Genomic DNA, 24,124 nt, shown 5'->3' with positions numbered 1-24,124 from the left:
GTAATATCATGTACTGCCTTGCTGCGGGCCCCAGGTTTCCCCAAACAACCCCGGTCGCCTGTGCAGCGAGCTGTGCAAGCAATGCAGCGGTTGCGGGACTAGCACAGATAAGTATGGCAGCCTTCAGAATTAAGTGGCGAGTTCCCACGCACAGACCCAGTGCTTAGGTAAAAGTGAGGGTTGCTGTGTATGGCAGTGTGGTTGGCCGCGAAACTTCAAAGACCGCTGGAAAGCCCGCTTGCTATCATCGCGCTGCAACGTCTCCTCGCCGCTCCAGCTACCGCAACCGCCGTCCGCGTCGTCCACCTCAGCCGTCCCTCCATCCTCGCTCGTCAGTCCTTTGTTCAGTCATGTCCGAAATTCGTAGGAAGCTCGTCATCGTAGGTGATGGTGCCTGCGGCAAGGTCTGTGTCGTTCTCGTCGCGCGCTATGCGTAGTCGTACCACCCCTGTGCTGACTACGCAACCGTCCTTTCCAGACCTGTTTGTTGATTGTCTTCTCGAAAGGAACGTTCCCAGAGGTGCGTACCGCGTTCCCCGTGGGGACTGCTCGCGATGCCGAGTCGTACCATGCCTGTTGCTCGTGTGCTAATGTCAGCGCTTACCGCTGTATCAGGTCTACGTGCCCACCGTGTTCGAGAACTACGTTGCCGATGTGGAGGTCGACGGAAAACATGTTGAGCTCGCGTTGTGGGATACGGCGGGCCAGGAGGATTACGACCGTCTTCGGCCGCTCAGCTATCCTGACTCCCACGTCATCCTCATCTGCTTCGCCGTAGACTCACCCGACTCTCTGGACAACGTGCAGGAGAAGGTGCGTGTCTCTCTGAATGCACCAAGACATTTTGACTGATCTGCGTCAACCCTGTAGTGGATTTCTGAGGTCATGCATTTCTGTGCTGGTCTCCCCATTATTCTCGTCGGCTGCAAGAAGGATCTGCGACGTGACCCGCGAGTCATTGAGGAGCTCAGGAAGACGAATCAGCGGCCTGTTACTCCCGAGGAGGTGCGTTGCCCGTTCATTGTCTTCGATTCCCCGCCCGGGCTACGCGTCGCCGGTGGCTCAGAGTTGCCATCCACGTGCCTGCGCAGTAGCGCTCCGGGATGGGATGACGTTCTGTATTCGTTTCATGTGTCTAACGCTAACGACATAACTTTTTAGGGTATGGCGGTGCAACAGAAGATTGGTGCGAAGCACTATCTCGAGTGCTCAGCGAAGTCTGGCGAGGGTGTCCGCGAGGTGTTCCAGTACGCCACCCGTGCTGCGCTTCTCAGCCGGCCCAAGGGCAGCAAGAAGCACCACTGTGTCGTCCTCTAAACCGCGTGCGGACACTTCACCTACCGCTTGCTCCGGGCTGGTCGAGTTCGAGCTGAGCGAGCTTGTCACTCTTCATACCCCTCGTGCCGTTCATGACTACTACTATCTTCTGCAATGACTGTCATACACCTCATCTTTCCGCGTATTACATTGGTTCTCGGTCACACTGTTCGCCCCGCGGCTGCTGTCATCCGATCCTGTTGCCCTCTCAACGACCTTAGGTTACGGTTTCCTCCTCTTCTCATCATCATCTGTTCGCATGTAAGTAACGAGCGTGGTCATTTATGAGTCTTCGTAATATGGAGGGACGGTCTGTCATTGCACGCACCAGGAGCGATCTGTGAGCGTTCTTGTCATGACTGCTGAGACGGTGAGGCTGAGCACGAGGGTGTCTTCGCAGGACTAAGGGTCCATTCTGGGTGAGATGGCTCACTCTTGAGAGGCTCTTGACAGATGGAAGCGTCGATATTGACCTGGCTGCTGCGCTGACCGTCACTGCACCCGTCTTCGCATACCCATGTAGCACAGGGCTGCTCGCACTGGCATTGGCTCACGGCACTGGTGGCGCTTGAGGGTGTTATCCGAGCAATGAGCTAATCGGTGAGCCTTGAGTCGAGTTGTGGCTTTCAAATGCTGATACCAGTCGGACACGGTGGAAGATACTTGGATACATGAGGCCGATCATCGAGCCGGACGCGAGTCGTGGGTCCAACAAATAAAGACAGCTTGAGGTATGTGCGCACATCGGTCCGATGGTACTCAAACGGTCCTCACCGTATCACCCAGGACTCGATAGGCTTTTATCTGCTTCGACGGAACGGGCTTCCTTCAGAGAGGGACGCCTTCCTTATATACGATCCACTTGTCTCACGGGTACGTATCGTTGCCCTGGTTCAGCCAATCCTCTTCCGTGGAGCGCGGGGAGCAATCAGACTTCCCAGGACAAAGGCAGCGAAGCATGGACTTGCTCGTCGCGGAAAATAGAGTAGCGTATAGCGCGTCCCGTACGTTGGTAGCCTGCGCGGAAGGAAGTGAAACGCTTGAACAATGATGCGATTGTGGCCCATCGCAGTGCCGGTGAGTGTCCGCGCTGAAGTGTGGAAGCTAAGAATTGACCAGTGTCATTGCCGTTCTCTTGCAGGTATGACAGCGGGAGGGCGCCTGCACCTCGGTGCTCCAGCCCTCCAATGCTTCTCGGGACTGTATCTCCCTATCAGTGTACCAAAGGCGATAAGAATCCTACTGCTTACCTATCGAGCTCCGCAGAAAGGTCATAAGCTACCTCTTCTCGAAGCGAGCGAGCTCTCTCGAGATACACGTCCCCATTCAAGCCGCCACAATGTCCACCACTGAAGGCGCGCAAGTACTGTCGCAAGGCGTCGGATATGGCGTGGTTCTCGGAATTGGCTTCGTCTTCGCTGTCCTCATGATGGGCCTGTCGACCCTCCAGAACAGATACACGACGTTCAAGATCGGCACGTCCGAGGAGTTCAACACCGCGTCGCGGTCGATCAAGCCCGGGCTGATCGCGTCTGGCATCGTCTCTGCGTGGACGTGGGCCGCGACGTTGCTGCAGAGCTCGACGGTGACGTACGAGTATGGGCTGTGCGGAGGGTACTACTACGCCGCCGGCGCGACGCTGCAGATCTTCCTCATGGCGATTCTGGCCGTCCGCGTCAAGATGATCGCGCCGTACTGCCACACGTACCTCGAGATCGTGCAAGCCCGCTATGGCAACACGCCGCATCTCATCTTCGTCACGTATGGTCTGGTGACGAACCTCATCGTGTCGAGCATGCTTCTGCTCGGAGGCAGTGCCGTCGTGAACGCGTTCACCGGCATGAACATTTACGCCGCCAATTTCCTCATCCCCATCGGCGTCATGGTCTATGTGATCCTCGGTGGGCTTCGTGCGACTTTCCTCTGTGAGTGTTTCGGACGGTCCACTGGCACCCACTGTCCGTTGCTCACACGACCCGGCGTAGGCGACTACACCCATACCCTAATCCTTATGATTATCATACTGTACTTCTATTTCTATACCTACACCGAGGCCGAGTTGATCGGCGGCTTCGAAGGCATGTACCAGAAGCTGCAGCAGGCGGCGATCGAGCGGCCCGTTGCGGGTAACGCAGAAGGCTCTTATATGACCTTGAAATCAAACTGTATGTGGTTCTGCATTCACTCCGCGCATGTTATACCCTCTGATGCCGAGCTATTCAGATGGACTGGTGTTCATGATCATCCAGATATTCGGCGGTCTCGGTACCGTCATGCTGGACCAGGTGAGTCTTTAGTCCGTTGACTTGCCGGGATGAATTCTGAGTTCTGCACGGTAGGGTTACTGGCAGCGCGCAATCGCCTCTAAAGCAAAGACAGCTGTTCGCGCATACTTGTTGGGCGGTGTAGCGTGGTTCGCCGTGCCGTTGACGTTCTCTTCAATCATGGGTCTCGCAGCTGTCGCACTCGCAAACAGTATGCCTGATTTCTCCGCCTGACATTCCGCATTTGACTGACAAGTGCTCAGATCCAGCCTTCCCTTACACTGGGGGCTTATCCAGCGGTGAAATTGATGCTGGTCTGGCTGCACCCGCTGGTGTCGTAGCATTGCTAGGAAAGGGTGGTGCTGTGGCAATGGTACGCATCGTTCTCTCGTTCGTTTGCAGGACTACACTAAAGGACTCTGTTAGCTGATCCTCCTCTTCATGGCTGTGACATCGGCAGCATCATCTGAAATGATTGCGACATCGTCTATTCTCACCTTCGATCTGTACCAGATTCACTTCAAGCCGGATGTGCGGCTTCCCGTCTCCGATGTATCATTGACCATCGACTGACACGTCCTCACAGGCATCTCCGGAAGTTCTCATTCGCGTGTCCCACATCATGGTCGCCGTGTGGGCCATTGTCATGTCCTGCGTCGCCTGTCTCTGGAACGGCATTGGCATCTCGCTCAACTGGCTCTTCCTGTTCTCCGGCACGTTGTACACTTCCGCTGTCGGTCCCATTGTCATGAGCGTGCTCTGGCGAAAGCAGACGCGCCTGGCGGTGATCTGCGGCGCACTTGGTGGTCTCTGCGTCGGCGTGACTTGCTGGCTTGTGGTAGCGAAGACATACTATGGCGCTCTGACGGTCGAGACCACCGGTATGTCATGATGCCTCTTGATACGTGCTACAGCCTCTGATGCTTCCTGCAGGGAATATGTATCCTAACCTCGCTGGAAACATGGGCTCGTGCTGCTCAGGTGCACTCATCTCCATCATCGTTACTCTCATCAAGCCCGACAACGAGTTTGATTGGTCCGCGACCAAGAATATCAACCCGCGCGGGCGGGCTATAGACGAGCAGCTCAAGCGAGGGCTCAACCCAACCAAGGACAGCATGTCGAAAGAGAACACGAACAGTGAGACTGCCACAACGGCGGGTTCAGAGAAGGGAGAAAAGACAGATGCGATGGTCGTGACCAACTCGGTGGACGATGAAGACGAGGACACTTCTCTTGCGGTGCCTGAAGAGAGACGGCCGGAGGACTACGAGACATTGAAAAAGTCGCTACGGGCCGCGACGTGGGCGTCAGTTATCATGAGTTTCATTATCGTCTTCGTACGTGTTTCCTGTGCACCTTCAATCTCTGTAAAGTGACTAATCTCGATGTGTTGCAGCTCATCCCGATCCCGATGTTCTTGTCGCATTACGTCTTCTCTCTCGCATTCTTCAAGGCATGGGTCATCATCTGCGTCATCTGGGTGTTTGTCGCAGCGTTCATTACGTCTGTACTACCCCTCTACGAGAGTCGCCAGGCGATGGTGGAGATCTCACGCGGCGTCGTGCGGGATGTCTTCGGTGGCGGGTTGGCGAAGAAAGAGGTAGTGACGGACTCGAGTGCGTGAGGTTCACACTGGTTATTCGCGATGCGATACTACTACTATATCGCAAAGATATGTGGACCCATAGACATACGGAGTCTCCAATGCTGGATAGACTATATGGTCAATGTTTATTATCATCACGCTCAGCAATCGGCGTCGCGACCATGTACTGAGAGAGTCTGAGACGATTAAGTAAGTATAAGCTCAATGCCCAGCGCCAACGCTCGCGCGACGCCACCGACGCGTCCGATAGCTGATAGACGCCGGTGCGTGTGGCCCGCCGCTGTGGCTTCAACTTAAACCGTCTTCTTCAGCCACTTACTTTCTTGAAACCGTGCTCACTTGCAACGACTTCGAATGGTCATCGGTCCTGTTTACGCCGGCGTTAGCCATTAGCACACCTGAATTCTACGCGTCACACTCAGGTTGTTTCAAGGTATGTTAACTTCATCTCAGACACCGTCCCAGCCTTCTCCATCACAAGAGCCAGCGGGATCACTGACCCTACATCATACTAGTGGTATACCTGCGATGCGAGGAAACAAGATCATCTCTGACGGTGCCCTGCGCCTGTTGCCGGAAGACGACCGCATACAATTGCGGGGCTGCGCTTCTGAGCAAGTTCGTGACTGGATAACATCCAAGGTGCTCGCCGTGCAACTCTATTTGTCAAACCTGCAAACTGTGTACAATTCGACTCTCTCCGTCAACACGCAGCCGAACGAGATTCTCGTCGAGATTCTGAGTCTTGCGTCCGCATCGGATGATCGCAATGCATGGATTACGAAGACCATGGGCGTGTGCCGCCAGTGGCGAGACCTCATCCAGGATACACCTCTCTTGTGGACCAACATCGATCTATCAGCGAGACTCCCCTCGCTGGAGCTTTGTCTCTCTCGCTCGAGCGGCACGAGCATCAGCGTATCCTTACCATCGCAAATGGTGATCCGGGGCTCACGCAAACTAAAAGCCAAGGTCGATTTTCCCATGGTCGCGCTCACTCTGGCACCACACCAGTCGCGAATAACGAGTATGGCCCTTGATGTCGACCATAATGAGGTCGCTCAGACCAGCTTCCTCTGGCAAGTGCTGAACGTCCCATTACCTGCGCTAGCGTCATTAGACCTGTACTCAAACGGTGGGAAGTCATTGCGATGGACACCAAAACCTCTCCCAAGTCTCCGGAACCTGTCCCTGGTGTCCATCACACCGGATTGGACTCAACTGCCGTTGTCACAACTGACATCATTGACGCTCCACGATGTCCTGTTTGATGGGGGCCCCTTCGCATCTATCCTGGACCTCCTGGAAGTATGCATTTCCCTGGAGACCTTCGAATACGCTGATTGGGAGGGGAAACGACGACGGGATCAGAGCACAATACGTCGCATTCTGTCGCTGCCCAGGATGCGGCACGTCCACATGACAGGGTATTCGGCGGGCATCTCAAACTTGCTTGCTCAGATCACACTCGCGCGGCACGCTCATCTATCGCTGGAAACAACAGGCCGCTACGTTGAATTTCCAGAGCACGTACGCGTCTTGAACACCTTCCTGCCAAAGGACTTGAAATACCTGCCCGCTCTTTGCGAGGCACGGCACATGATGGTGTGGCTCAACTTGTACGAGGATGACCCTGCCGCCGAACTCACCATATACGCCGACGTGGAACGCACAGAGTTCTGGGACTTGAAGCCCTGGAGGGTTTCTCGCTTCAAAGCACCCTCTCATTTCCCACTCGGGCACGCACCGATGCCGTCCCTCCTCATTACTCATAAGACGGAGATCTGGCCATACGAGTTCGAGACAGCCTTCCGGCCTCTCATTCGTCAGCTGAGTGGCACCTTCCCGGAGTCTTTGGAGACTCTCATCTTACGTGGAAGCACGAGTCCCGTTGGTCCGCAAAGCTGGGCTCGTATGCTGGCTGCCTTCCCGAACCTAAAACAGCTCGAGATCATAGGGCAAATCTGCGATATGCCTACCTTCCCTTCCGCCCTGACACCCACATCGACAGGGATTCCCGCTCCGCACTTACGCGAGCTTGTTCTACAGTATCGACCGAGGAAGAACGGTGGGAGCTTGAAGATGCTCCTGAGGCTACATGCGGCGCTGCTGCGGCGCACCGAGGTTGATGGCGGATCGCGCTTGGAATCTCTTAATCTTCTACTGGAGCCCTGGAAGGATGACACACTCTTTCCGCCTACGTTTGTCGTCGAACAATTACCGGCAAATTTCAAGGAGATACTGGAGGGGATGCGATCCGTGGTAACGTTGTTTGTGTTCAGGCGTATCGGCAATGGAGAGAAAAAAGAGATGGCTGAAGATGAAAGGGATGAAGATACCCAGGATGAAGACGAGGACAAAGAAGAGGAAGATGAGAACGGGGATGAAGAAGATGAAGAGGAAGGCGATGGCGAATAAACAAGGAAGACGAAGAGACTAGGAGCATTCTTTGCTAATCACTGATGGACGACGGTTGACGTCGACATTCTGGATTGCGCGGCCATATCCTTTGTCATCTGCGAACTGTCGAAGTCTGGTGAATCCGGTCTTCGACTGATACTTACTGTACATGTTATACTATCAGAGTAACTGTGATCACATCGTTTGTATCGCGTGGTGTTTACAACCACAACCACATTGACTTGCATCAATAATAAGAACTCACATCACATTGATGTTGCCTTCGTCAGTCTGTACCGCCCGGGCTCCCACATATCGATAGCCCACCATATGTTGAACGGCTGGCCATTTTCGTCCCCGAGGCTATCCCCGAGGCATACGCGGCGCTCGCCCTCGAGCCAGCGGTGCGGACACAAGTAACTTAAGTGACAGGGCGCCTTTGAGCCGGTTTCTGAGTAGACTATACGGTTAATGTCTACTAAACATCGTTGCGCTCAACAATGTCGCGACCGTGTACTGAGACCGTGACGATGCTAAGCTCGTTAATGCCTAGGCGCCTAGCGCCACCGACGCGTCTGAGGATGGCTGATAGACGCCGCGTGGCTGCCGTGGCTTCAGCCTCAGGTTGTGGCGCACTGTGACTTAGGCTTTCGAGTTGAACAGCTCCTCCACCAATCCTCAACGTTCAACGTACAGAAGCGTGGTTACCTCAGATACTTACCTTCTTGTAACCGTACTCGCTTGCAACGACTTATTTGCGGGCTCATAGCAAGCTCATAATAAAATCTACAGTGAGTGGCTCATCGCAGTTTACTAGTATGGCCGTAGATGATAGATCGACCAGGCTGAGACTCAGCTGTACGGGCAGCCCTCAGTTCAAGTACCGCCCTTCAGCACAGACCTGGAGCGATCATCGATTATATCTACGCCAGCGTTAGCCATCGGTGCACTTGAATTCTACGCGTCACACCCAGGTTGTTTCAAGGTATGTTAACCTTCATCTCAGACATCGTCCCAGCCTTCTCCATCACAAGAGCCAGCGGGATCACTGACGGTACATCTTGTTAGTAGTATACCTGCGATGCGAGGAAACAAGACCGTCTCTGACGGTGCCTTGTGCCTGTTGCCGGAAGACGACCGCATACAATTGCGGGGCTGCGCTTCTGAGCACGTTCGTGACTGGATAACATCCAAGGTACTCGCCCTGCAACTCTACTTGTCAAATCTGCAAAGTGTATACAATTCGACTCTCTCCGTCAACACGCAGCCGAACGAGATTCTCATCGAGATTCTGTGTCTTGCGTCCGCATCGGACGCCCGCAACACATGGATTACGAAGACCATGGGCGTGTGCCGCCAGTGGCGAGACCTCATCATGGACACACCTCTCTTATGGACCAACATCGATCTATCAGCGAGACTCCCCTCGCTGAAGCTTTGTCTCTCTCGCTCGAGCGGCACGAGCATCGGCGTATCCTTACCATCGCAAGTGGGGATCCGGGGCTCACGCAAACTTAGAGGCAAGATTGATTTTCCCATGGTCGCGCTCACTCTGGCACCACACCATTCGCGAATAACAAGTATGAACCTTCATGTCGAGCATAACGATGTCGCTCAGACCGACTTCCTCTGGCAAGTGCTGGACGCCCCATTACCCGCGCTAGCGTGTTTGGCCCTAGACGTAGGCAGTCCGAAGTCATCACAATGGACACTGGCACTACCGAAGTCATTACAATGGACACCAAAACCTCTCCCAAGTCTCCGAGACCTGTCGTTGATAGCCATCACACCGGATTGGACTCAACTGCCGTTGTCACAACTGACATCACTGACGCTTTACGATGTTCTGTTTGAGGAGGGCCCCTTCGCATCTATCCTGGATCTCCTGGAAGCATGTGTTTCCCTGGAGATCTTCAAATACACTTGTTGGGAACGACGACGGGAACAGAGCACAACATGTCACATTTTGTCGCTGCCTAGGATGCGTCACGTCCACCTCGCAGGGGATGAGTCGGCGGGCATCTCAAACTTGCTTGCTCAGATCTCACTCGCACGGCACGCTCATCTATCGCTGGAAACAATAAACCGCTACGACCATGAGTATGATGAACGCATGCGCGTCTTGGACCCTTTCCTGCCAAAGGACTCGAGATACCTGCCCGCTATTTGCGAGGTACGGCACCTGATGGTGTGGCTCAACTTGTACGAGGATGACCCTCGCGCCGAATTCACCATATATGCCGACGTGGAACGCACAGAGTTCTGGGACTCGAAGCCCTGGAGGGTTTCTCGCTTCTATCCGCCCTCTCATTTCCCACTCGGGCACGCAGCGATGCCGTCCCTCCTCATTACTTATGTGACGGAATGTTGGCCGTACGAGCTCGAGACAGCCTTCCGGCCTCTCATTCGTCAGCTGAGTGGCACCTTCCCGGAGTCTTTGGAGACCCTGGTCTTACGTGGCACCACGAGTCCCGTCGGTCCGCGAAGCTGGGCTCGTATGCTGGGTGCCTTCCCGAACCTCAAGCAGCTCGAGATCATAGGGCAAATCAGCGATATGCCTGCCTTCCCTTCCGCCCTGGCACCTACGCCAACGGGAATTCCCGCTCCGCACTTGCGCGAGCTTGTTCTGCAATATCGACCGAGGAAGAAAGGCGGGAGCTTGAGGATGCTCCGGAGGCTACATGCGGCGCTCCGGCAGCGCGCCGAGGTTGACGGCGGATCACGCTTGGAATCTCTTAGTCTTCTAATGGAGCCCTGGAAGGATTGCACACTCTTTCCGCCTACGTTTGTCGTCGAACAACTGCCGGCAGCCTTCAAGGAGATATTGGAGGGGTTACGATCCGTGGTAACGTTGTTTGTATTTAGGTGTATCGGCGAAGGAGCGAAAAGAGAGGAGGATGAAGATGCCGAAGATGAAGACGAGGACAAAGAAGAGGAAGATGAGAACGGGGATGAAGAAGATGAATAGGAAGGCGATAGCGAGTAAACAAAGGAGATGAAAGAGACTTGGAATATTTGAGCTAGGTACTGACGGACGACACTTGACATTCTGGATTGCGCAGCCATTGGAAGCTGCGGTCTGTCGAAGTCTGGTGAAACTAGCCTTCGACTGATACTTACTAAGTACTCATAACCATGAATGAAATCGTTTACTCGCAGTTCCCTGTATAGGTAAGAACTCGCATCACCTTTACAGTAATTGACGTTGTCTTCGTGAGTCTGAACCACGAGGAGTCGGGTACCCAGATGAATGTGACAGAATACAGGCAAAGCAATGCACATTGCAACTCTACCTTAAGTACACGATCACAAAACCCCATAGCACGTGCGAAGGGTAAGCCAAGAAATGTTACAGTACATTTGCGAACGCAACGTAAGCCATTACAAAGGATTACAAGTAGTATTTTTGTACACTAGCGAGTCGTAACGCCATCGAAGACAGTGAAAGGGGGGAGGGTTACTAGGTTAAGAGGAATTCGGACTCGCTTCGAGTGGTCGTTGAGTTCGTACGTTTCATCAATGGTGGTGTCGGAGGCATGCGTGAATGGAAAGAGGGGTTGCGCTTCATGCAGAAGGGAAAGAAGGGCAACGGCAGCGCTCGTCAAGCCGACTCGCTTATACCGCCTGTTCGCCAGCGGGGACAGCGGGCGCAGGCGCCGCGGCGGGTGCGGGAGCCGCCTTCTCGCCCCGAACGGCGGAGCCCGCCGCGCCGTGGTCGACGTACTTGCCGGAGTGGAGGCCGAGCGAGTTGTAGTCGATGCCGCGGAGCTCCCAGAGGAAGACGGCGAGGAAGACGGGGCCGGCGAAGATGTCGAGGATGCCGTACCAGATCATCTCGGACGTGACGCTGATGACGTTGCCGCCCTCCGCGCACGCCCAGGCGATCGGGTAGGTGATCAGCATGAAGGAGAAGTAGCCCGCAGCGAGGTAGTAGCCCCGGCGAACGACTCCACCTGCAGCGAAGCTCGAGGCTGGCGCGTGCCAGAGGAGCACGTACCTGGCGGGTGTCGTGGGCATTGCGTTTAAGATAGGTGGGAGGGTGTTGCTTACCAGAGGTAGATGAGCGCAACACAGCCGAAGGTGTAGTAACCCCACTTGTAGGTGCTATGTACGAGAGCACCGACCAATCCAGTGATGACGACGACGACGGACATGAAGAGCGTCGTCACGATGTCGGAAAGTGGGAGCCCAGTCGCGAGCAGTAGGCCGAGGATGATAGTGGGGAAGTTGATGAACCACTGGATGTAGCGCACATACTAGAAGACGGTCACGTTAATTAATCGAGATATATTGCACTTGTGCGGCCTAGTGCTCACCCAGATTTGACGGGTCTCGCCGCCACGGAACTCAGCAGTGATGGGCGTAGCACCGAGGTCAGAAGCCATGGAGAAGTACGCGATACTCGAAGTCGTGAGGACAATGATAGCGAGCTGGTGGAAGAGACGCGTTCCACGAGGCCTCTGTATGACGAAGTTGTCAGTGAGTTGCGGATCCTACTGAGTTTAGACGCGGAAGCACTAACCAAGATCGTCGCAACCGCAGCGAGAAGAGTACCCAGAGCCATGATTGAGAACACCGTCCATAGCCAGTCAGAGCCATTGGTAGAGAGGTGCTCCTGGGCGTCGGGAGGGTTGAGGTTCACTGCCTGGTTACCGCCTGCCATCGCTTATAGTTGTCGAAGCGAGTACAGAAAAGGGGTGTGCGGGCGAGGGTGCGGGAGAGGGAGGAGGGAGGCGTTTGGTCGTTAGACAGTTGAGTTCGGGACAACTGATGCTCTTCGACGCCCTCTGGCCGCAGATTATATACGCACCTGAGTCCGTCCCAGGCAGCCGACCGCCGAGGTGAGGTAACGAGTTCGCCCGAGAGCGGACTGACGTCTACGGCTGACACATACCCGGCGGCGGGAGGCTAGAAGCAGAAACATGCTCGAAGGAGAGGCCAGCATGGTCCGGGTCCACCGAGTCAGCATCGGCCTCCAGAGCGCTGGCGTCGAAGTGTGTCTTCGAACGGTCTCGAGATCCGTCGAACACGCCCGAGCGCGCTGGCTTAGTCGGACCCGGGTGAGCACGAGAACGTTCTAGTCCCCATGACCTTCTGCATCTCACCTGCGTCCTTCGCGGCCTCGCTTCCTTGCTCGCTGGTTAACCCATTCGAGTATGGTCTGTGTTCGAGCGTGGTGGGGATGGGACCCGCACACCGACCACGCGCAGTGGAGGCCGCACACACCGGATGGGCGCAGCGTCGGGCGCACGTGGCTAGCGTACGCGATCGCCGATGCATCGGCCGATGCGAAGACGCGATCGGATGCTTCGCCCTCCGGCGCGATCCGCAGATCCGCATCGGGGGGCCCTTGACGTCAGCCACAGGCCTCCCGCGGTCGGGTAGCGCGGACGCTGGGCGGATGCATGACCAAACGACTAGAACGTGCGGGACCAGCTGGTCAGCGCATTTCACCCACCTGCGACCCCGTCGGGCGCTCGTCTTCTTAGCGATAGGCACCTTTGCTTCGAGCACGGGGTTGCATGGTCAAGTGCGCGCCCGGAAGCGCCGGCGTGTCGCGTCCACCGTACAAACGAGACCGACCAGAGACCGACAGCCGAATAGTAGTCGAACAACAATGTTCCGGACCCGGGTCACATAATTTGGCATGTATGTGGCCGGAACCCGGTAGGTCGTAAGACACGCAGTTGGGGTGTCTGTGCCTGTACCGCGGGTACCAGCGCGGTCGTCGAAGGTCTGTCAGCGCACTCATCACACGAAGTGAACCACTCAACGAGATACCTAACTCGCAAAATGTTGCAGCCCTCCAACCCCGCGCCGACGTCCGGGGGGTGCTAGAACATGCCGTCTGTTGCGTTAGATGACTCAACTCCAACAACGTTTTGAACTTTGACGTGCCTATCATTGTTCACCTGCTAGCCTGACATTGCGCGCCCCCGGCGGGCTCCCGCCCGAGGGTTTCATCCTTATACCATTCGAAGGTCACAGAACCTATTTGTCAAGCCCGATGACGACAGTTGAGCTTAATTGTTTGAATCTTTCAAACGCGCGTCGATCCTGCTTTTACAAATGGGCTGCCATGGGTCACCTGAAACTGTACGCACGTTCTTCAGCAAGCTGATCAAAGACACTCAAAGGAAACATAGACATAGACAGACCGGCTCCTGAAAGTCGGTTGTAGTGCGTGCATCCCCGCTATCGACCGCCTTTCACTCGGGAACCCAATTCAGGGAAGAGGGACCATTGAACTAACAGCGCAATGTTTGACGAGGTAATGGTTGTACGCCTGAATTCGTGTTCATCACGCAGCTGGTTATGACGCATTCGCTCGGAAAAGGTGGTACTATGTACAACTCGTTAAACCGGTATCATCGCAATAGCTTGACGACCCACCTAAGCACGACCTTCGCACACTTGATGTTCAGATGGGACAATCGTCTGCATCATACTAGGAGCAATCAAAGGTAAAGACACGCACTTCCGGTAGAGTAGTATTGTACCGGTTTGCTATTGAATCTGCAGGTTGTCAGTGCGAGCGGAGTCAACGGACACGACATACACCGAGCCACGACCTCATCCATCAATTCGGAGACGTGCAATCTGGCCGCACTTACCATCTTCAGCATAGTAGATGAGCGTTGCGGCTTTTATGGAAGCCTGAGACAACGGTTAACATTCCCGTGACAACGTTCAAGTTGAAGCATTGACGCTGGCCCGGGGCGCAGCAGCGGCGCCACAAAACGTCCCATTTAGGCAAGTGTGCACAGGTCAATCGGAATGAGATCTGGTACATAACCATCTCCGCCACCAGCGGCAGCACGAGTTGACTTCAGGCGTCCGAGTCCTCTGTCAGGTCAACAGCAATCATTCGGCACGCAGTACTGTGCACACGGGCAATCGATCTCATCAGCCTCAAACCTGGACTTGAACGCATGAACGTTCACTTCGAACACCTGCCTGCAGAGAGAGATACCCGGTATGCATGCTTGTTGATACCTACGTTTGCCAGGGATACACGAATACCCTGATGTATTGTATTGTTTCAAGGTTGAGTGTTACCTTTATTGTGTAGCCATGTGTTTGAGTCTCTGTCAAATCGTATACGTACGTAGCATCACGCAAGGTCTTACAGACGAGTCCTCCTCCAGTCGCTCCTACGGTGAGGTGGCGCTGCCCAGTAAGGCATCGTCCACGAATACTTTTCAGAGCAATCTATCTGTACCTACATCATGATGGCGGTTTCCCGCTCACTATGTACGCTGCCGTTTAGAAAAGGTCTACGCGTTGTCTATCGGTCATACAGATGTCTGTTGCTACGTTGCTTATGCGTTCGCTGACTCTCCGGTCAAGCTGTCAGTCTTTTTCCCCTCTTCCTTCCTGCTGTTCGCGCGCTAGATCCGCCTCGCGACGGGCCTTGCCATCCCCCAGTCCATACCCGATCTGTCGGACGACCAGCCAGGCGGGGAACAAGGAGATGGCCCACATGCCAAAGTTCAAGTACACCCCGCCGACCGAGGCAAAGATGGGCACACTATTCAGTCCGTACTGCGAATGAATCGCGTCAGCACGGTGTCTTATGGCGGGGGCGGGTGTGGGTGTGGGCATGACTTACGCTAACAGCTTGTGCGGCCGACTCGGTGCCTCGAAGCAACCCGGCGATGCGTACGACCTCGGCCTCGCTGTCGGCGAGGGTGCCGACGACGAAGTACCTGCGCTGGCATCAGTCCCGTCTCCAATTCTGTGAGACGTTCGCTTACAGATACAAATACTGGACCTGATAGCCGATGACGAGGAACAGGAAGAGCCCGAAGCCTTTGCCAAAGCCCGCGTCGACCCAGTCGTACGTCGGTTGCGTTCTCCGGAACTCGGTGACGAGGATCGTCGCCCAGATCCACCACACGCCCTGCAGGCCGAAGACGGTGAAGAAGGCCCAGCGGGCGCGCGTGTGCAGCCTGAGCTTCGTGTGGTCGAGGAAGGCGCCCAGCAGATTGCCCGCGATCATGGCGACGATGCCGGAGACGAACGAGCCGAGGGCGCGCACGCGCACGGTGAACCAGAGGGACTGGTAGGTGTATGTGACGGCCTCGGAGTAGACGGTTTGCGCGATGAGGGGGGCGATGAGCAGGAAGTTCTTGCTGAAGAAGAGCTTTGTCGTGTCCTTCAGTTCCGCGATGCTGCCGTTCGTGATCTTCAGCCGGACGGGGACGCCGTCCTTCCGCTGCACCTGCTCTGGCTTGCTCAGCAAGAGACCCGCGAACGGCCCCAGAGCTTGCAGCGCGATGATTATGAGGTACACCTTGTACGAGATGCTGCCGGCCTCGTTTCTTTTTGAGTTGATTCCGAGGTTGATGGCGCCCCCGAGGATCTGTCCGCCGACCTGGAAGCTGAGCCAAAGCCCCAAGAAGCGGCCCTGATTGTATGGCTCGGGGTACGCCAACGCGATCGCTGCCTCCGACATCCAGAAGACGCCTGCCGACAAGCCACAGAGGGCGGCACCAAAGAGGACAAACCACTCGGTGCCATACCTGTTGTTCGTGTACAGCCCGGCGGCGTACGGTACGTATCCCATCGTGCCTATGATGAGCGTCCACTTGATCCCGATCGCTTTGACCACGATACTTGAGAGCATGCAGGTGACGACCATAAGACAGGATGTGAGCGCGTTGCTCGCGTTGACCAGGTACGGTTTCTGCGCCCCTCCCGCTCCGAGGGAGTTCATAGCGCCCCAGAGGCCCGGAGCCAGCAGGTTGCAGACTCCGAGGATGACGGCGTTGTACATCGTCGAGCGGTACCATTTCGCTGCCATTCATTGATTCATTATGAGCGATCGCGAGATCGACATGACATGAATAGGCTCACGCTTCACCACCACCTTGGCGTCCGCGCTCTGGACCTCGATGTCGGTGGCGTCCAGGTCCTCTTTGAAATCCGCCATCGCTGGGTCCGTTATCGAGGTGCTGTCTCGGTCAGTGCAAGATTTTGCGGACTCGGGTCAGGCTTAAAGGTAATCGTGCAAACCTTCCGGGAGCGCCGTAACGAGCCGGAAAGGCGCTCGTCTCGTATCGCGTCCCTGAGATTGCTTCCGTATGTCCTTCGCGGCTCAACGAACGTGGCTATGGTGATGGCGGGCTACATTTACTTGGCGGGCTCATGCTGCAGATACATTCAACAGTTAGTCCATACACAGCGACCGTCCGGGAGAGCTCTTACCTCAGATGTTCAAACGACCACGGATATTGAACCGTGTCCCAGCGGCGTCTGCCGCAGCAGCGATTCTCACTGCGAGGCCGCCGTTGATTATCTGTGGAACTCTGAAGTGACATCGAAGGGGAGCTTGTGAGAGTATTGTGAGAGTAGATAGCAAAGTGTTGCAACTCAGGCCCAGCGCTTCCATCATTGAAGCTCAAAATTGGGTCAAGATGTCGACTCCACACCACAGGCCAGCCATGATAGGCAATTCTGCAGGCGGGTCGCCCGGACGCCCGGAAGGAACGCAGGTCAATGATGAATTGCGCACCTTCCTCAAACCTTCCTGTTGGCTTTCTTAGAACCAGCCTGAGGGCCACCGTAAGATCGACGCATGGATTATGCTCCGCAGTAAGGCAACAGAGACTGGCTGGGATGCATCGTGACTGTTCTGCGTTATTGGGCGCGAGGTCAATGACTCCTTTATTGACGAGTCCAACTCGCACCGGAACCAAGTAGCGACGACGTCCAGGCATTTCAGGCAAGACGGACCATGCGGAGCCGCGCGCCCAGACAGGTAGACCACAACCAATTGCAAGCATATGGACCCACTTCATGGGCAAGCCGAGCGCGGACGAGCTCGAATGCAGCGAGTTGCAAGATCGACGGGGCCTATCAACCGGAAAGAGAACTGACGTTGAATCTTCGCACCGAGTAATGATGGGTAGTCCGAGTCTTCCGCTCAGAGCTATGAGTCCACATAGTGAACGAACCGCCCAGCTGTTCTCTCCACCATATGGCTTGCCGATCTTTTGTGCGTACTCGTCACGCAGCGGACCCTGTCCGCCACGATCGCTAGAATCTTAAATGCCTTCTTCGTGCTGCATCCGCCAGAGGCTCCTGTCTGCGTTCACGGGTGCGCCTTGCGTGTCCGATGAAAGCCGGCATGGGTTCAGTGCGCATCGTCAGTCGATCTCCACCTTCCTCCGCGTCTGGATCTGAATCCAAGCTGATGCTGCTGCTCATCAGAGGGGCATCCACGCTCTGAAGTCAGCAAAATAAAGCACGGCATTGAGGGGAAGCGCGGTACGTATGGCAAACTGGTTGAATAAGTCAACGCTGGAATCGCCAAGATGCTGCGTAGTTTGAGGAAGAGCTCGTGCGTCTCGCACGGAGGGGCGGTGACGGCGGTCGGTCGAGCACCACATATGACCTGGGGACGAGGGTTAGACATGCCATGGACCGGTACGAGTGACTCACCCCAGCCCTCGATCCCTCACCAATAAATCCCGCGTCGTTCGTGAATGCTTGTGAGCAAGGCTAAATGGGCTTCGGGGTTCAGAACGGGTGATTTGAAATCATCATTTCCCTAGTACTCTGACATGCAGCTTCATTGAGCTTCAGAGCAAGAAAACGCATCGCCAAAAGCTAACCTGGCCTATAAGGCCATACAAGACCCTTATAAGCGGCGGAATCAATGTAAGGAGTCAACGGACACGACATACTTACACCGAGTCACGACTCCCTCATTCATCAATTCGGAGACGTGCAATCTGGCCGCACTAGCCATCCTCAGCATAGAAGTTGAGCGGCGCGGTTTTATGAAAGCCTGAGACAACGATTAACATTACCGTGACAACGTTCAATACCGTGACGCTGGCCCGGCGCGGGGCGCAGCGGCGACGCCACAAAACGTCCCATTTAGGCAAATGTGCACAGGTCAATCGGAATCAGATCTGGGATATAACCGTCTCCGCGACCAGCGGCAGCACGAGTTGACTTCAGGCGTCCGAGTCCTCTGTCAGGTCAACAGCAATTCTTCGGCACGCAGTACTGTGCGCACACGGGGCAATTCATCAGCCTCATACCTGGACTGCCACGGCCCACAGTTTCGCAGGCATCATTTACCACGTCACCAGTCTTCTGGCAGCCCAGTGCAGGTAGCACAACAATCAAAGTCAATATCGGAGGTGTGAAGAGGCGCGTACTCGGAAGACGCTGTTTTGGTGCACCATTGGTGGACTTCTCGAAGCACGACGGCATTGATACCTCCGTGGGCTCTTAGTACTAGCAGCGCAGCGGATGGTGCAAGGTGCGATCACCAGGTGCGGCGTAGCCTGACGTTCTGTGTCAGTACATATCAGGTTGGTCCGAATGCATCGCGTAGGTGTCATGCCAGTGCTCATCCTGCTGTCTCCAGGTTACCGAATTGTGGCCTCGATGGACCAACCACTGGCAAGTACAGTAGCACTAGCCATCGTTGCAGGGCGCGTCGTGTAAGCTTTTTCTGCATTAACCATCTCTGCAATATACATGTTTCAGAGAACAAAGCGGTAGCTACCGCCACTGTTCAGAATGCCACAGAGCACGTTCTGCGCTCAAGTCGGACGTTCCTCTCCTTCTACTTACCTCACATCACATCGCCAAGCGAGGTCCAGTCACCAGCGCCACCAGTGGTCAATATCGCTCGTGGCGATGATTCCTTGGACACATGCACCAGATATCCACACTTCTTCTGACTGCGCGCTGGCGTCCATGACACGGGAACTATGGCTACATTGACATCCATCTACTTCGTGTGGACAATCGCATGGCGCTGCGAAGGGAAGCGGCTGCGACCCTTACAAAGTAGCAAAGTGGTCACCTACTGTGCGTCTTATCGCTCGCTTTTCGCATGTGCGTGAACTGATATCTCTTGTTGAGTTGTGCTTCGATTCCCGAGAAGCTGCGGCGGGCCACTGCCCCATGCACCCAACACCTTGTATATGGATCCCTACCCTCGACCACTCATCGGATTCTGCTTCACTGTCAGTCAAACCTTATTGGTGCGAGCATAATTCGGCGCGTCGAAGCCAACGCATGCGCTGCCAGTGCCGCGAAACCCCTTTCTTGAGGCCCCAAAGGCCCTTCGTCCGCCATGTCGAGCAACCCGCAATTGATATACCAGCTGGACTCCGCGTACGCGATGTCTCTTCTTACACGCTCTCGTACATTGTCTGACGTGTTTACGTACAGTTTAATCCAGAACTTCTTGCTCGCTGCTCCGTTTGGTAAGCACTACGATGCTCTATTCCTGGTGCTCCTTCGAAGTGACACCCCTCTGCGCACCAGCGCTCTACGCATATGACCGGCTGATCACGTTTGATCGCGAGGTGGATCTCATATGGGGACGTCCGAGCCAGCGAAGGATACCCATCGTGCCTATTCTCTACGTGCTGATGCACGTATCCACTCCACTGTATTTCGTGATTAACATCGCTACCTGGTGGGACCTCGATTGTAAGGCAAGTCCTCCTTCGCTATGGCACGTACTGTATGCCGTACATGGCTGCTAACGCTCAACATTTGCAGAGGTTCGTGGAACTTACCGGCCGATATAGTCGCCGCTTCCGGAAATCTGACCGGTGCATATTGCAGTGTGTATGCGCTGAACCTAGCCTACGGTGCTGACACTTGTGTCATGTACTTGACATGGGGAGGTGAGACTATGTGCGTCCTCATGTCAATCACTGAGAACGCATTCGAGACATTCAGCAATCTCCGCCCTGCGCGTATACGCGATCAATCCACGAGACTGGTCAGTACCCATCATGGTCTTCGCCCTGTCCCTCGTTCCAGTGGCTACGAACCTGGTGCGCACAATTTATCAGACTCGAGTCTGCCGATCGTGCAAGTGGACATTGATGATACTTCCCAGCACCGGAACATTCTCATGATCTGGGAGGTTCTTCCGCCTTCCTACACATGCACAATCACGAACAATGTCCCTGCGCGAGTCCAAAGCATGTCAGTATCATCTCAATGCTCGGGGTTTTGCCCTCTCGTCCGCGGTTACTGACCTCGCACGCCCGTAGATGTACGCCAGACGGTCACCTTCGTCCCATCGTCTTGTCTACTAACCTCACTTGGATATCTTGCTGCCAGTCGAGATCGCGACGCGCGTCAGTACTGTCGTCGGCGATGCGCTCGTGCTGCTCGCAACTTGGCGCGTCACGTACGGCGTCAAGCGGATGTCGCACCTCACCAAGTCAGACATTCCTCTCACGCTGCTCCTCCTGCGAGATGGTGAGCATTCTGCGTGATGCGTCGCTGTGGCTCGTCGTTGTCTGACGATATATCATTGTCGGTTGCATATCAGGAACACTTTACTTTGGGTGAGTGTCGATCGCAAGCGAGGAGATTGCCGATCATGCCATGATAACCTAGTGACTCAACTCTTCCCCTTCTGTGTTCATAAGCTCTTTGCTCGTCCTAAACATCTTCAGCGCGGTGTGTTGGGCGAAGATACCCGTGAGTCCCTTCCTTCTACATCCATTCCGACATCCCAGTGTTCAATCTGACCTACCGATTCCACAGGCAATCCAAGATTTTGACAATTTTATATACTCGTATGCATTTCCTGCTATCAGGCGACACCGTCTGATCGTTGTTGACCCATCATGCAGGTTCACCACACTCCTTCTCTCGCGACTCTTCTTCAATCTCCGCGAAGTCTCTCTCCTGCAGAGCACCCTCCGCGCGGACCAAGCTTCCGGGGACGCTGATATGCATACTCTATCCTGGGAGCCCGCTGAGCGTGCGGGTGTCTCCCAGGGCCCATCGGCGCTGCAGTTTTGGTCATATTCGACGGCGTTCGGTTCGCTGGGAGGCTCGCTGGCCTTCACGGACGAGGAGCAAGCGGCCTCGACGACAACGAAGGAGAAGAATGCTGGGATGCCGAGAGATTTCGCCGACTATGACGGGACGTCGAACTCGGACTCGAGCCCAGCGTTGGCCTCGGGGAAAGATGAAGAGGGTGCCAGTGGAGATGTAGAGATGGCAGTGCTAGAGACATGGCCTTCCTGACGTGAGTCTCAGACTATTGTAGACTGGCCGCTTCGGGGCGTCGAGCCGTGATAGGATGTATTCACATGTTGTCCGCGTCTCAACGCTGTGAGCCATTTGGTACGTAGTCCTATCAGCTAATGCTCGGTCGAAGCGAAAATGTCAGGTGGCTAGCGCTGATGAGCATATTTGTATCCCAGTCCCGCGTAACAACTTCGAACGAGTTGAGACATTGCAATCCGTGATACGTGACACGCTTGGGCGCCCCAGAACAAAATTGCAAGCCAGAAGATGCATATACATGGCATATACCATCAGTCCGAACGAGGCACATCGTGAATGGCGTGCGGAGTTTGGTAATGACAAGGACATTGTCATCGGGAAAGTAACATTTGGAATCAGATCAATGCCAGCAATAATTTCCGTGATGCATCACCAAACTCATGGGCACCGGTTTTGTTCTTCGCCCCGTACCTTGATAATATGTTAGCTGCCATTGCTACGAAAATGGATACCTTCGTACTATGTCGCTTGTCAGCCCCTTCAATCCATTTACTGTACATGTCGTTGTAACTTTGCCGACAAATGATCAAGGACGAGGTGTTCACTGATCAGCAGTCCAATGTGGTTAATGCTACCTTTCCCGCACTCAGGCACGTGATCTGATGTGATTGCAGTGGTCGAGACTGCCAATCGCGGAATCTGCACGGCGGTGTTACTCCCAGGTACATCTTATCGACGAGCGGAAGCCCAATCGACGATCATAAGCCCTGATTAGGCAATGCTAGTTTACTATCACTACGGTCGCCCCTGCCCCGCCTCACGACAGTCTGTTAGTTCCCGGGTGCGCGATCAACAACTTGACCTCTGCTGGCTCGTTCTTTGTCTGGCTGTGCTATACTGGACCACAGATTGTCCGTTTTCTGCCAGTAGGTTTCGCTAGTAAGTACTTTGCCATCAGGTTGTGAAACGGCTGCCGGGACTTTGACAGACCTATGGTGACGGTGACTCAACCTGCAATGGACATGCCGAGCTTGTCATGCCAGGAAGAAAGACAGCGGGGATTTTGCGCAAGACTGCTGACAGTCTACCCTAAACGCAGTCCCAACTCCGACAGTGGGTGTTTTAAGTCACGGTAAGTTGACTCGCTGGCACTCACCTCTGCTCTGCACACGCCGTTTCCCGCACTGACATGCATATTCATTGGCCGTCCGTGTCTACTATGTACAGCACTCCGTCCCCACCCTCGTGTCCTGCACGTCCGCCGCCCTGCACAGCTCATTCCCTCGACGGCCGCGAGCAACGTGCATGGCCCTCGACGTCCTGCGTCGCAGGCAGAACCGCATACCTACAAGGCGCGTAAGCACTTCACTATTATTCCCCGCCATCCTCGACCTCCGACGCGCCGTCCACCCTCTCTGATGCTACCGAGCCTGTCGCTCCCCGGTCACTTGACCGGTGGCCTGCAGTGCTCGCGGCAGCAGCCCAACGTGGACGGCGTGTCGCAATGCGCTGCGTCCACGCTAGTGCGCGTCACACGAGTTGTTGGCTGGTCCACATCTCTCGCAAAACCCGTCGGCCCTCGCTGGACGGCAACGACGTCTCCTGCATGCAGACACCGTCGTGTGCTGGATAGCCAACGTCGTCTCTGCTTCAACGTTCTACACATGGGTCACATATTCTCATTCGTTTACATTCGCTCACTCACATTGCCCAGCGCGATGCCGACGCTAGGCAACCACTTGCGAACCTCGCCCCGGATTCGCCCTCGATCAGCGTGTCGCGCTCATTTGCTCGCCCAGTCGCCATCGCCAGCACTCTCGCTCCCTGCCCGCACTCTCGCTCGCTCAGCTGCTCGCCCCGTTCGCCTGCTTACGTCATCCACCCACCCACTCGCTCGCGCCCAGCTGTCCGCCAGCCGGTGACACCTGCCGGTGCGCACATCCTTCCATGTACTTCAGAGGCTGTCTCTCGCTCGCGCTTTCTCTCGCGCTCGGCGGCGCTCGCACCCACTCGCCCGCTCGGCTGCCCACCTATTCGGCGGAAACAGCCTCCGAGTCGCTGGCGACTTCAAGCACCGTGACGGCACCCATGGCTGCACTTGGGCCTTGGCTCAGCAATACCGATGCTGGCGGCTCCTTATCCACTGGCGGGCCAGGCATAGGGTGTGATCGTCCGAGTTCGTGTTGTATACTAGTACTAGTAAGTTAGGATATGTAGTCGTCACTAGCCGAATACATTGCGATTCGATCCTCATCTATTCCGGGCGATACGAGCGCCAAGTGCGGCCAAATGAGGAGTGCAATGTCGCATCAACAGCAGACTATTGGGCTAACACTAGACTGCTCAAGTTATAATAACCCTGTTTTATTACTTACTAGCCTTGCATATCCTAACGAACGATGGTCGGGCATTGTACTTCTGACGGAAGTTGATCAGCGACTCTCGGCCTTTTGATTGTCTAACAGCCTGTTGTAGTATGACCGAATATCTACTGGCGAAAACCCACCTATTCCGGCCACAT

The 24,124-nt window shown here is 55.2% G+C and overlaps 6 protein-coding genes across 6 annotated transcripts; 5 read left to right on the top strand and 1 right to left on the bottom strand.

The window, feature by feature from the left end:
• Positions 1-95: 95 nt before the first annotated feature.
• Positions 96-1,794, top strand: B0H18DRAFT_992290 (small GTPase-binding protein). Its single transcript, XM_048045116.1, has 6 exons — positions 96-404; positions 479-520; positions 616-813; positions 871-1,005; positions 1,162-1,657; positions 1,718-1,794. Exons 1-5 carry the CDS (start codon positions 351-353, stop codon positions 1,315-1,317), a joined length of 585 nt encoding a protein of 194 aa, XP_047896455.1. The 5' UTR covers positions 96-350; the 3' UTR covers positions 1,318-1,657; positions 1,718-1,794.
• An 862-nt stretch (positions 1,795-2,656) lies between these two features.
• B0H18DRAFT_872649 (Sodium:solute symporter family-domain-containing protein) lies at positions 2,657-5,208 on the top strand (the record flags this gene model as incomplete). Its single annotated transcript, XM_048040245.1, has 9 exons — positions 2,657-3,242; positions 3,303-3,482; positions 3,541-3,602; positions 3,657-3,792; positions 3,845-3,954; positions 4,008-4,112; positions 4,168-4,462; positions 4,515-4,921; positions 4,981-5,208. 9 exons carry the CDS (start codon positions 2,657-2,659, stop codon positions 5,206-5,208), a joined length of 2,109 nt encoding a protein of 702 aa, XP_047896454.1.
• A 3,598-nt stretch (positions 5,209-8,806) lies between these two features.
• B0H18DRAFT_842456 (uncharacterized protein) lies at positions 8,807-9,001 on the top strand (the record flags this gene model as incomplete). The annotated part of the gene is made up of 1 exon (XM_048039509.1): positions 8,807-9,001. A coding segment is annotated over one exon (195 nt), but the record flags the coding sequence as incomplete, so codon positions are not given.
• A 2,204-nt stretch (positions 9,002-11,205) lies between these two features.
• Positions 11,206-12,253, bottom strand: B0H18DRAFT_1116702 (heat shock protein 30; the record flags this gene model as incomplete). Its single annotated transcript, XM_048033474.1, has 4 exons — positions 11,206-11,587; positions 11,641-11,846; positions 11,907-12,050; positions 12,113-12,253. 4 exons carry the CDS (start codon positions 12,251-12,253, stop codon positions 11,206-11,208), a joined length of 873 nt encoding a protein of 290 aa, XP_047896452.1.
• Positions 12,254-19,838: 7,585 nt separating this feature from the next.
• Positions 19,839-20,858, top strand: B0H18DRAFT_872699 (uncharacterized protein; the record flags this gene model as incomplete). The annotated part of the gene is made up of 4 exons (XM_048040248.1): positions 19,839-20,089; positions 20,303-20,449; positions 20,560-20,599; positions 20,706-20,858. 4 exons carry the CDS (start codon positions 19,839-19,841, stop codon positions 20,856-20,858), a joined length of 591 nt encoding a protein of 196 aa, XP_047896451.1.
• Positions 20,859-22,485: 1,627 nt separating this feature from the next.
• On the top strand, positions 22,486-23,709 carry B0H18DRAFT_121421 (uncharacterized protein). Its single transcript, XM_048036565.1, has 2 exons — positions 22,486-22,716; positions 22,831-23,709. Exons 1-2 carry the CDS (start codon positions 22,596-22,598, stop codon positions 23,523-23,525), a joined length of 816 nt encoding a protein of 271 aa, XP_047896450.1. The 5' UTR covers positions 22,486-22,595; the 3' UTR covers positions 23,526-23,709.
• Positions 23,710-24,124: the final 415 nt, after the last annotated feature.

The sequence above is a fragment of the Fomitopsis serialis genome (assembly GCF_022376445.1).
Source record: "Fomitopsis serialis strain Sig1Antser10 chromosome Unknown B0H18scaffold_15, whole genome shotgun sequence".
In the NCBI taxonomy this organism is placed as follows: domain Eukaryota; kingdom Fungi; phylum Basidiomycota; class Agaricomycetes; order Polyporales; family Fomitopsidaceae; genus Fomitopsis; species Fomitopsis serialis.
The sequence above is the reverse complement of the archived record's forward strand: the minus strand, read 5'-3'. Positions and strand labels throughout refer to the sequence as shown.

Excerpts from the sequence above, each read along its gene's own strand:
- B0H18DRAFT_992290 (XM_048045116.1), top strand. The coding sequence starts at position 351 with ATGTCCGAAATTCGTAGGAAGCTCGTCATCGTAGGTGATGGTGCCTGC. Across the intron at positions 814-870 it reads TGGACAACGTGCAGGAGAAG|TGGATTTCTGAGGTCATGCA; the intron begins GTGCGTGTCTCT and ends TCAACCCTGTAG. Across the intron at positions 1,006-1,161 it reads GGCCTGTTACTCCCGAGGAG|GGTATGGCGGTGCAACAGAA; the intron begins GTGCGTTGCCCG and ends ATAACTTTTTAG.
- B0H18DRAFT_121421 (XM_048036565.1), top strand. The coding sequence starts at position 22,596 with ATGGTGACGGTGACTCAACCTGCAATGGACATGCCGAGCTTGTCATGC. Across the intron at positions 22,717-22,830 it reads ACGCAGTCCCAACTCCGACA|CACTCCGTCCCCACCCTCGT; the intron begins GTGGGTGTTTTA and ends TACTATGTACAG.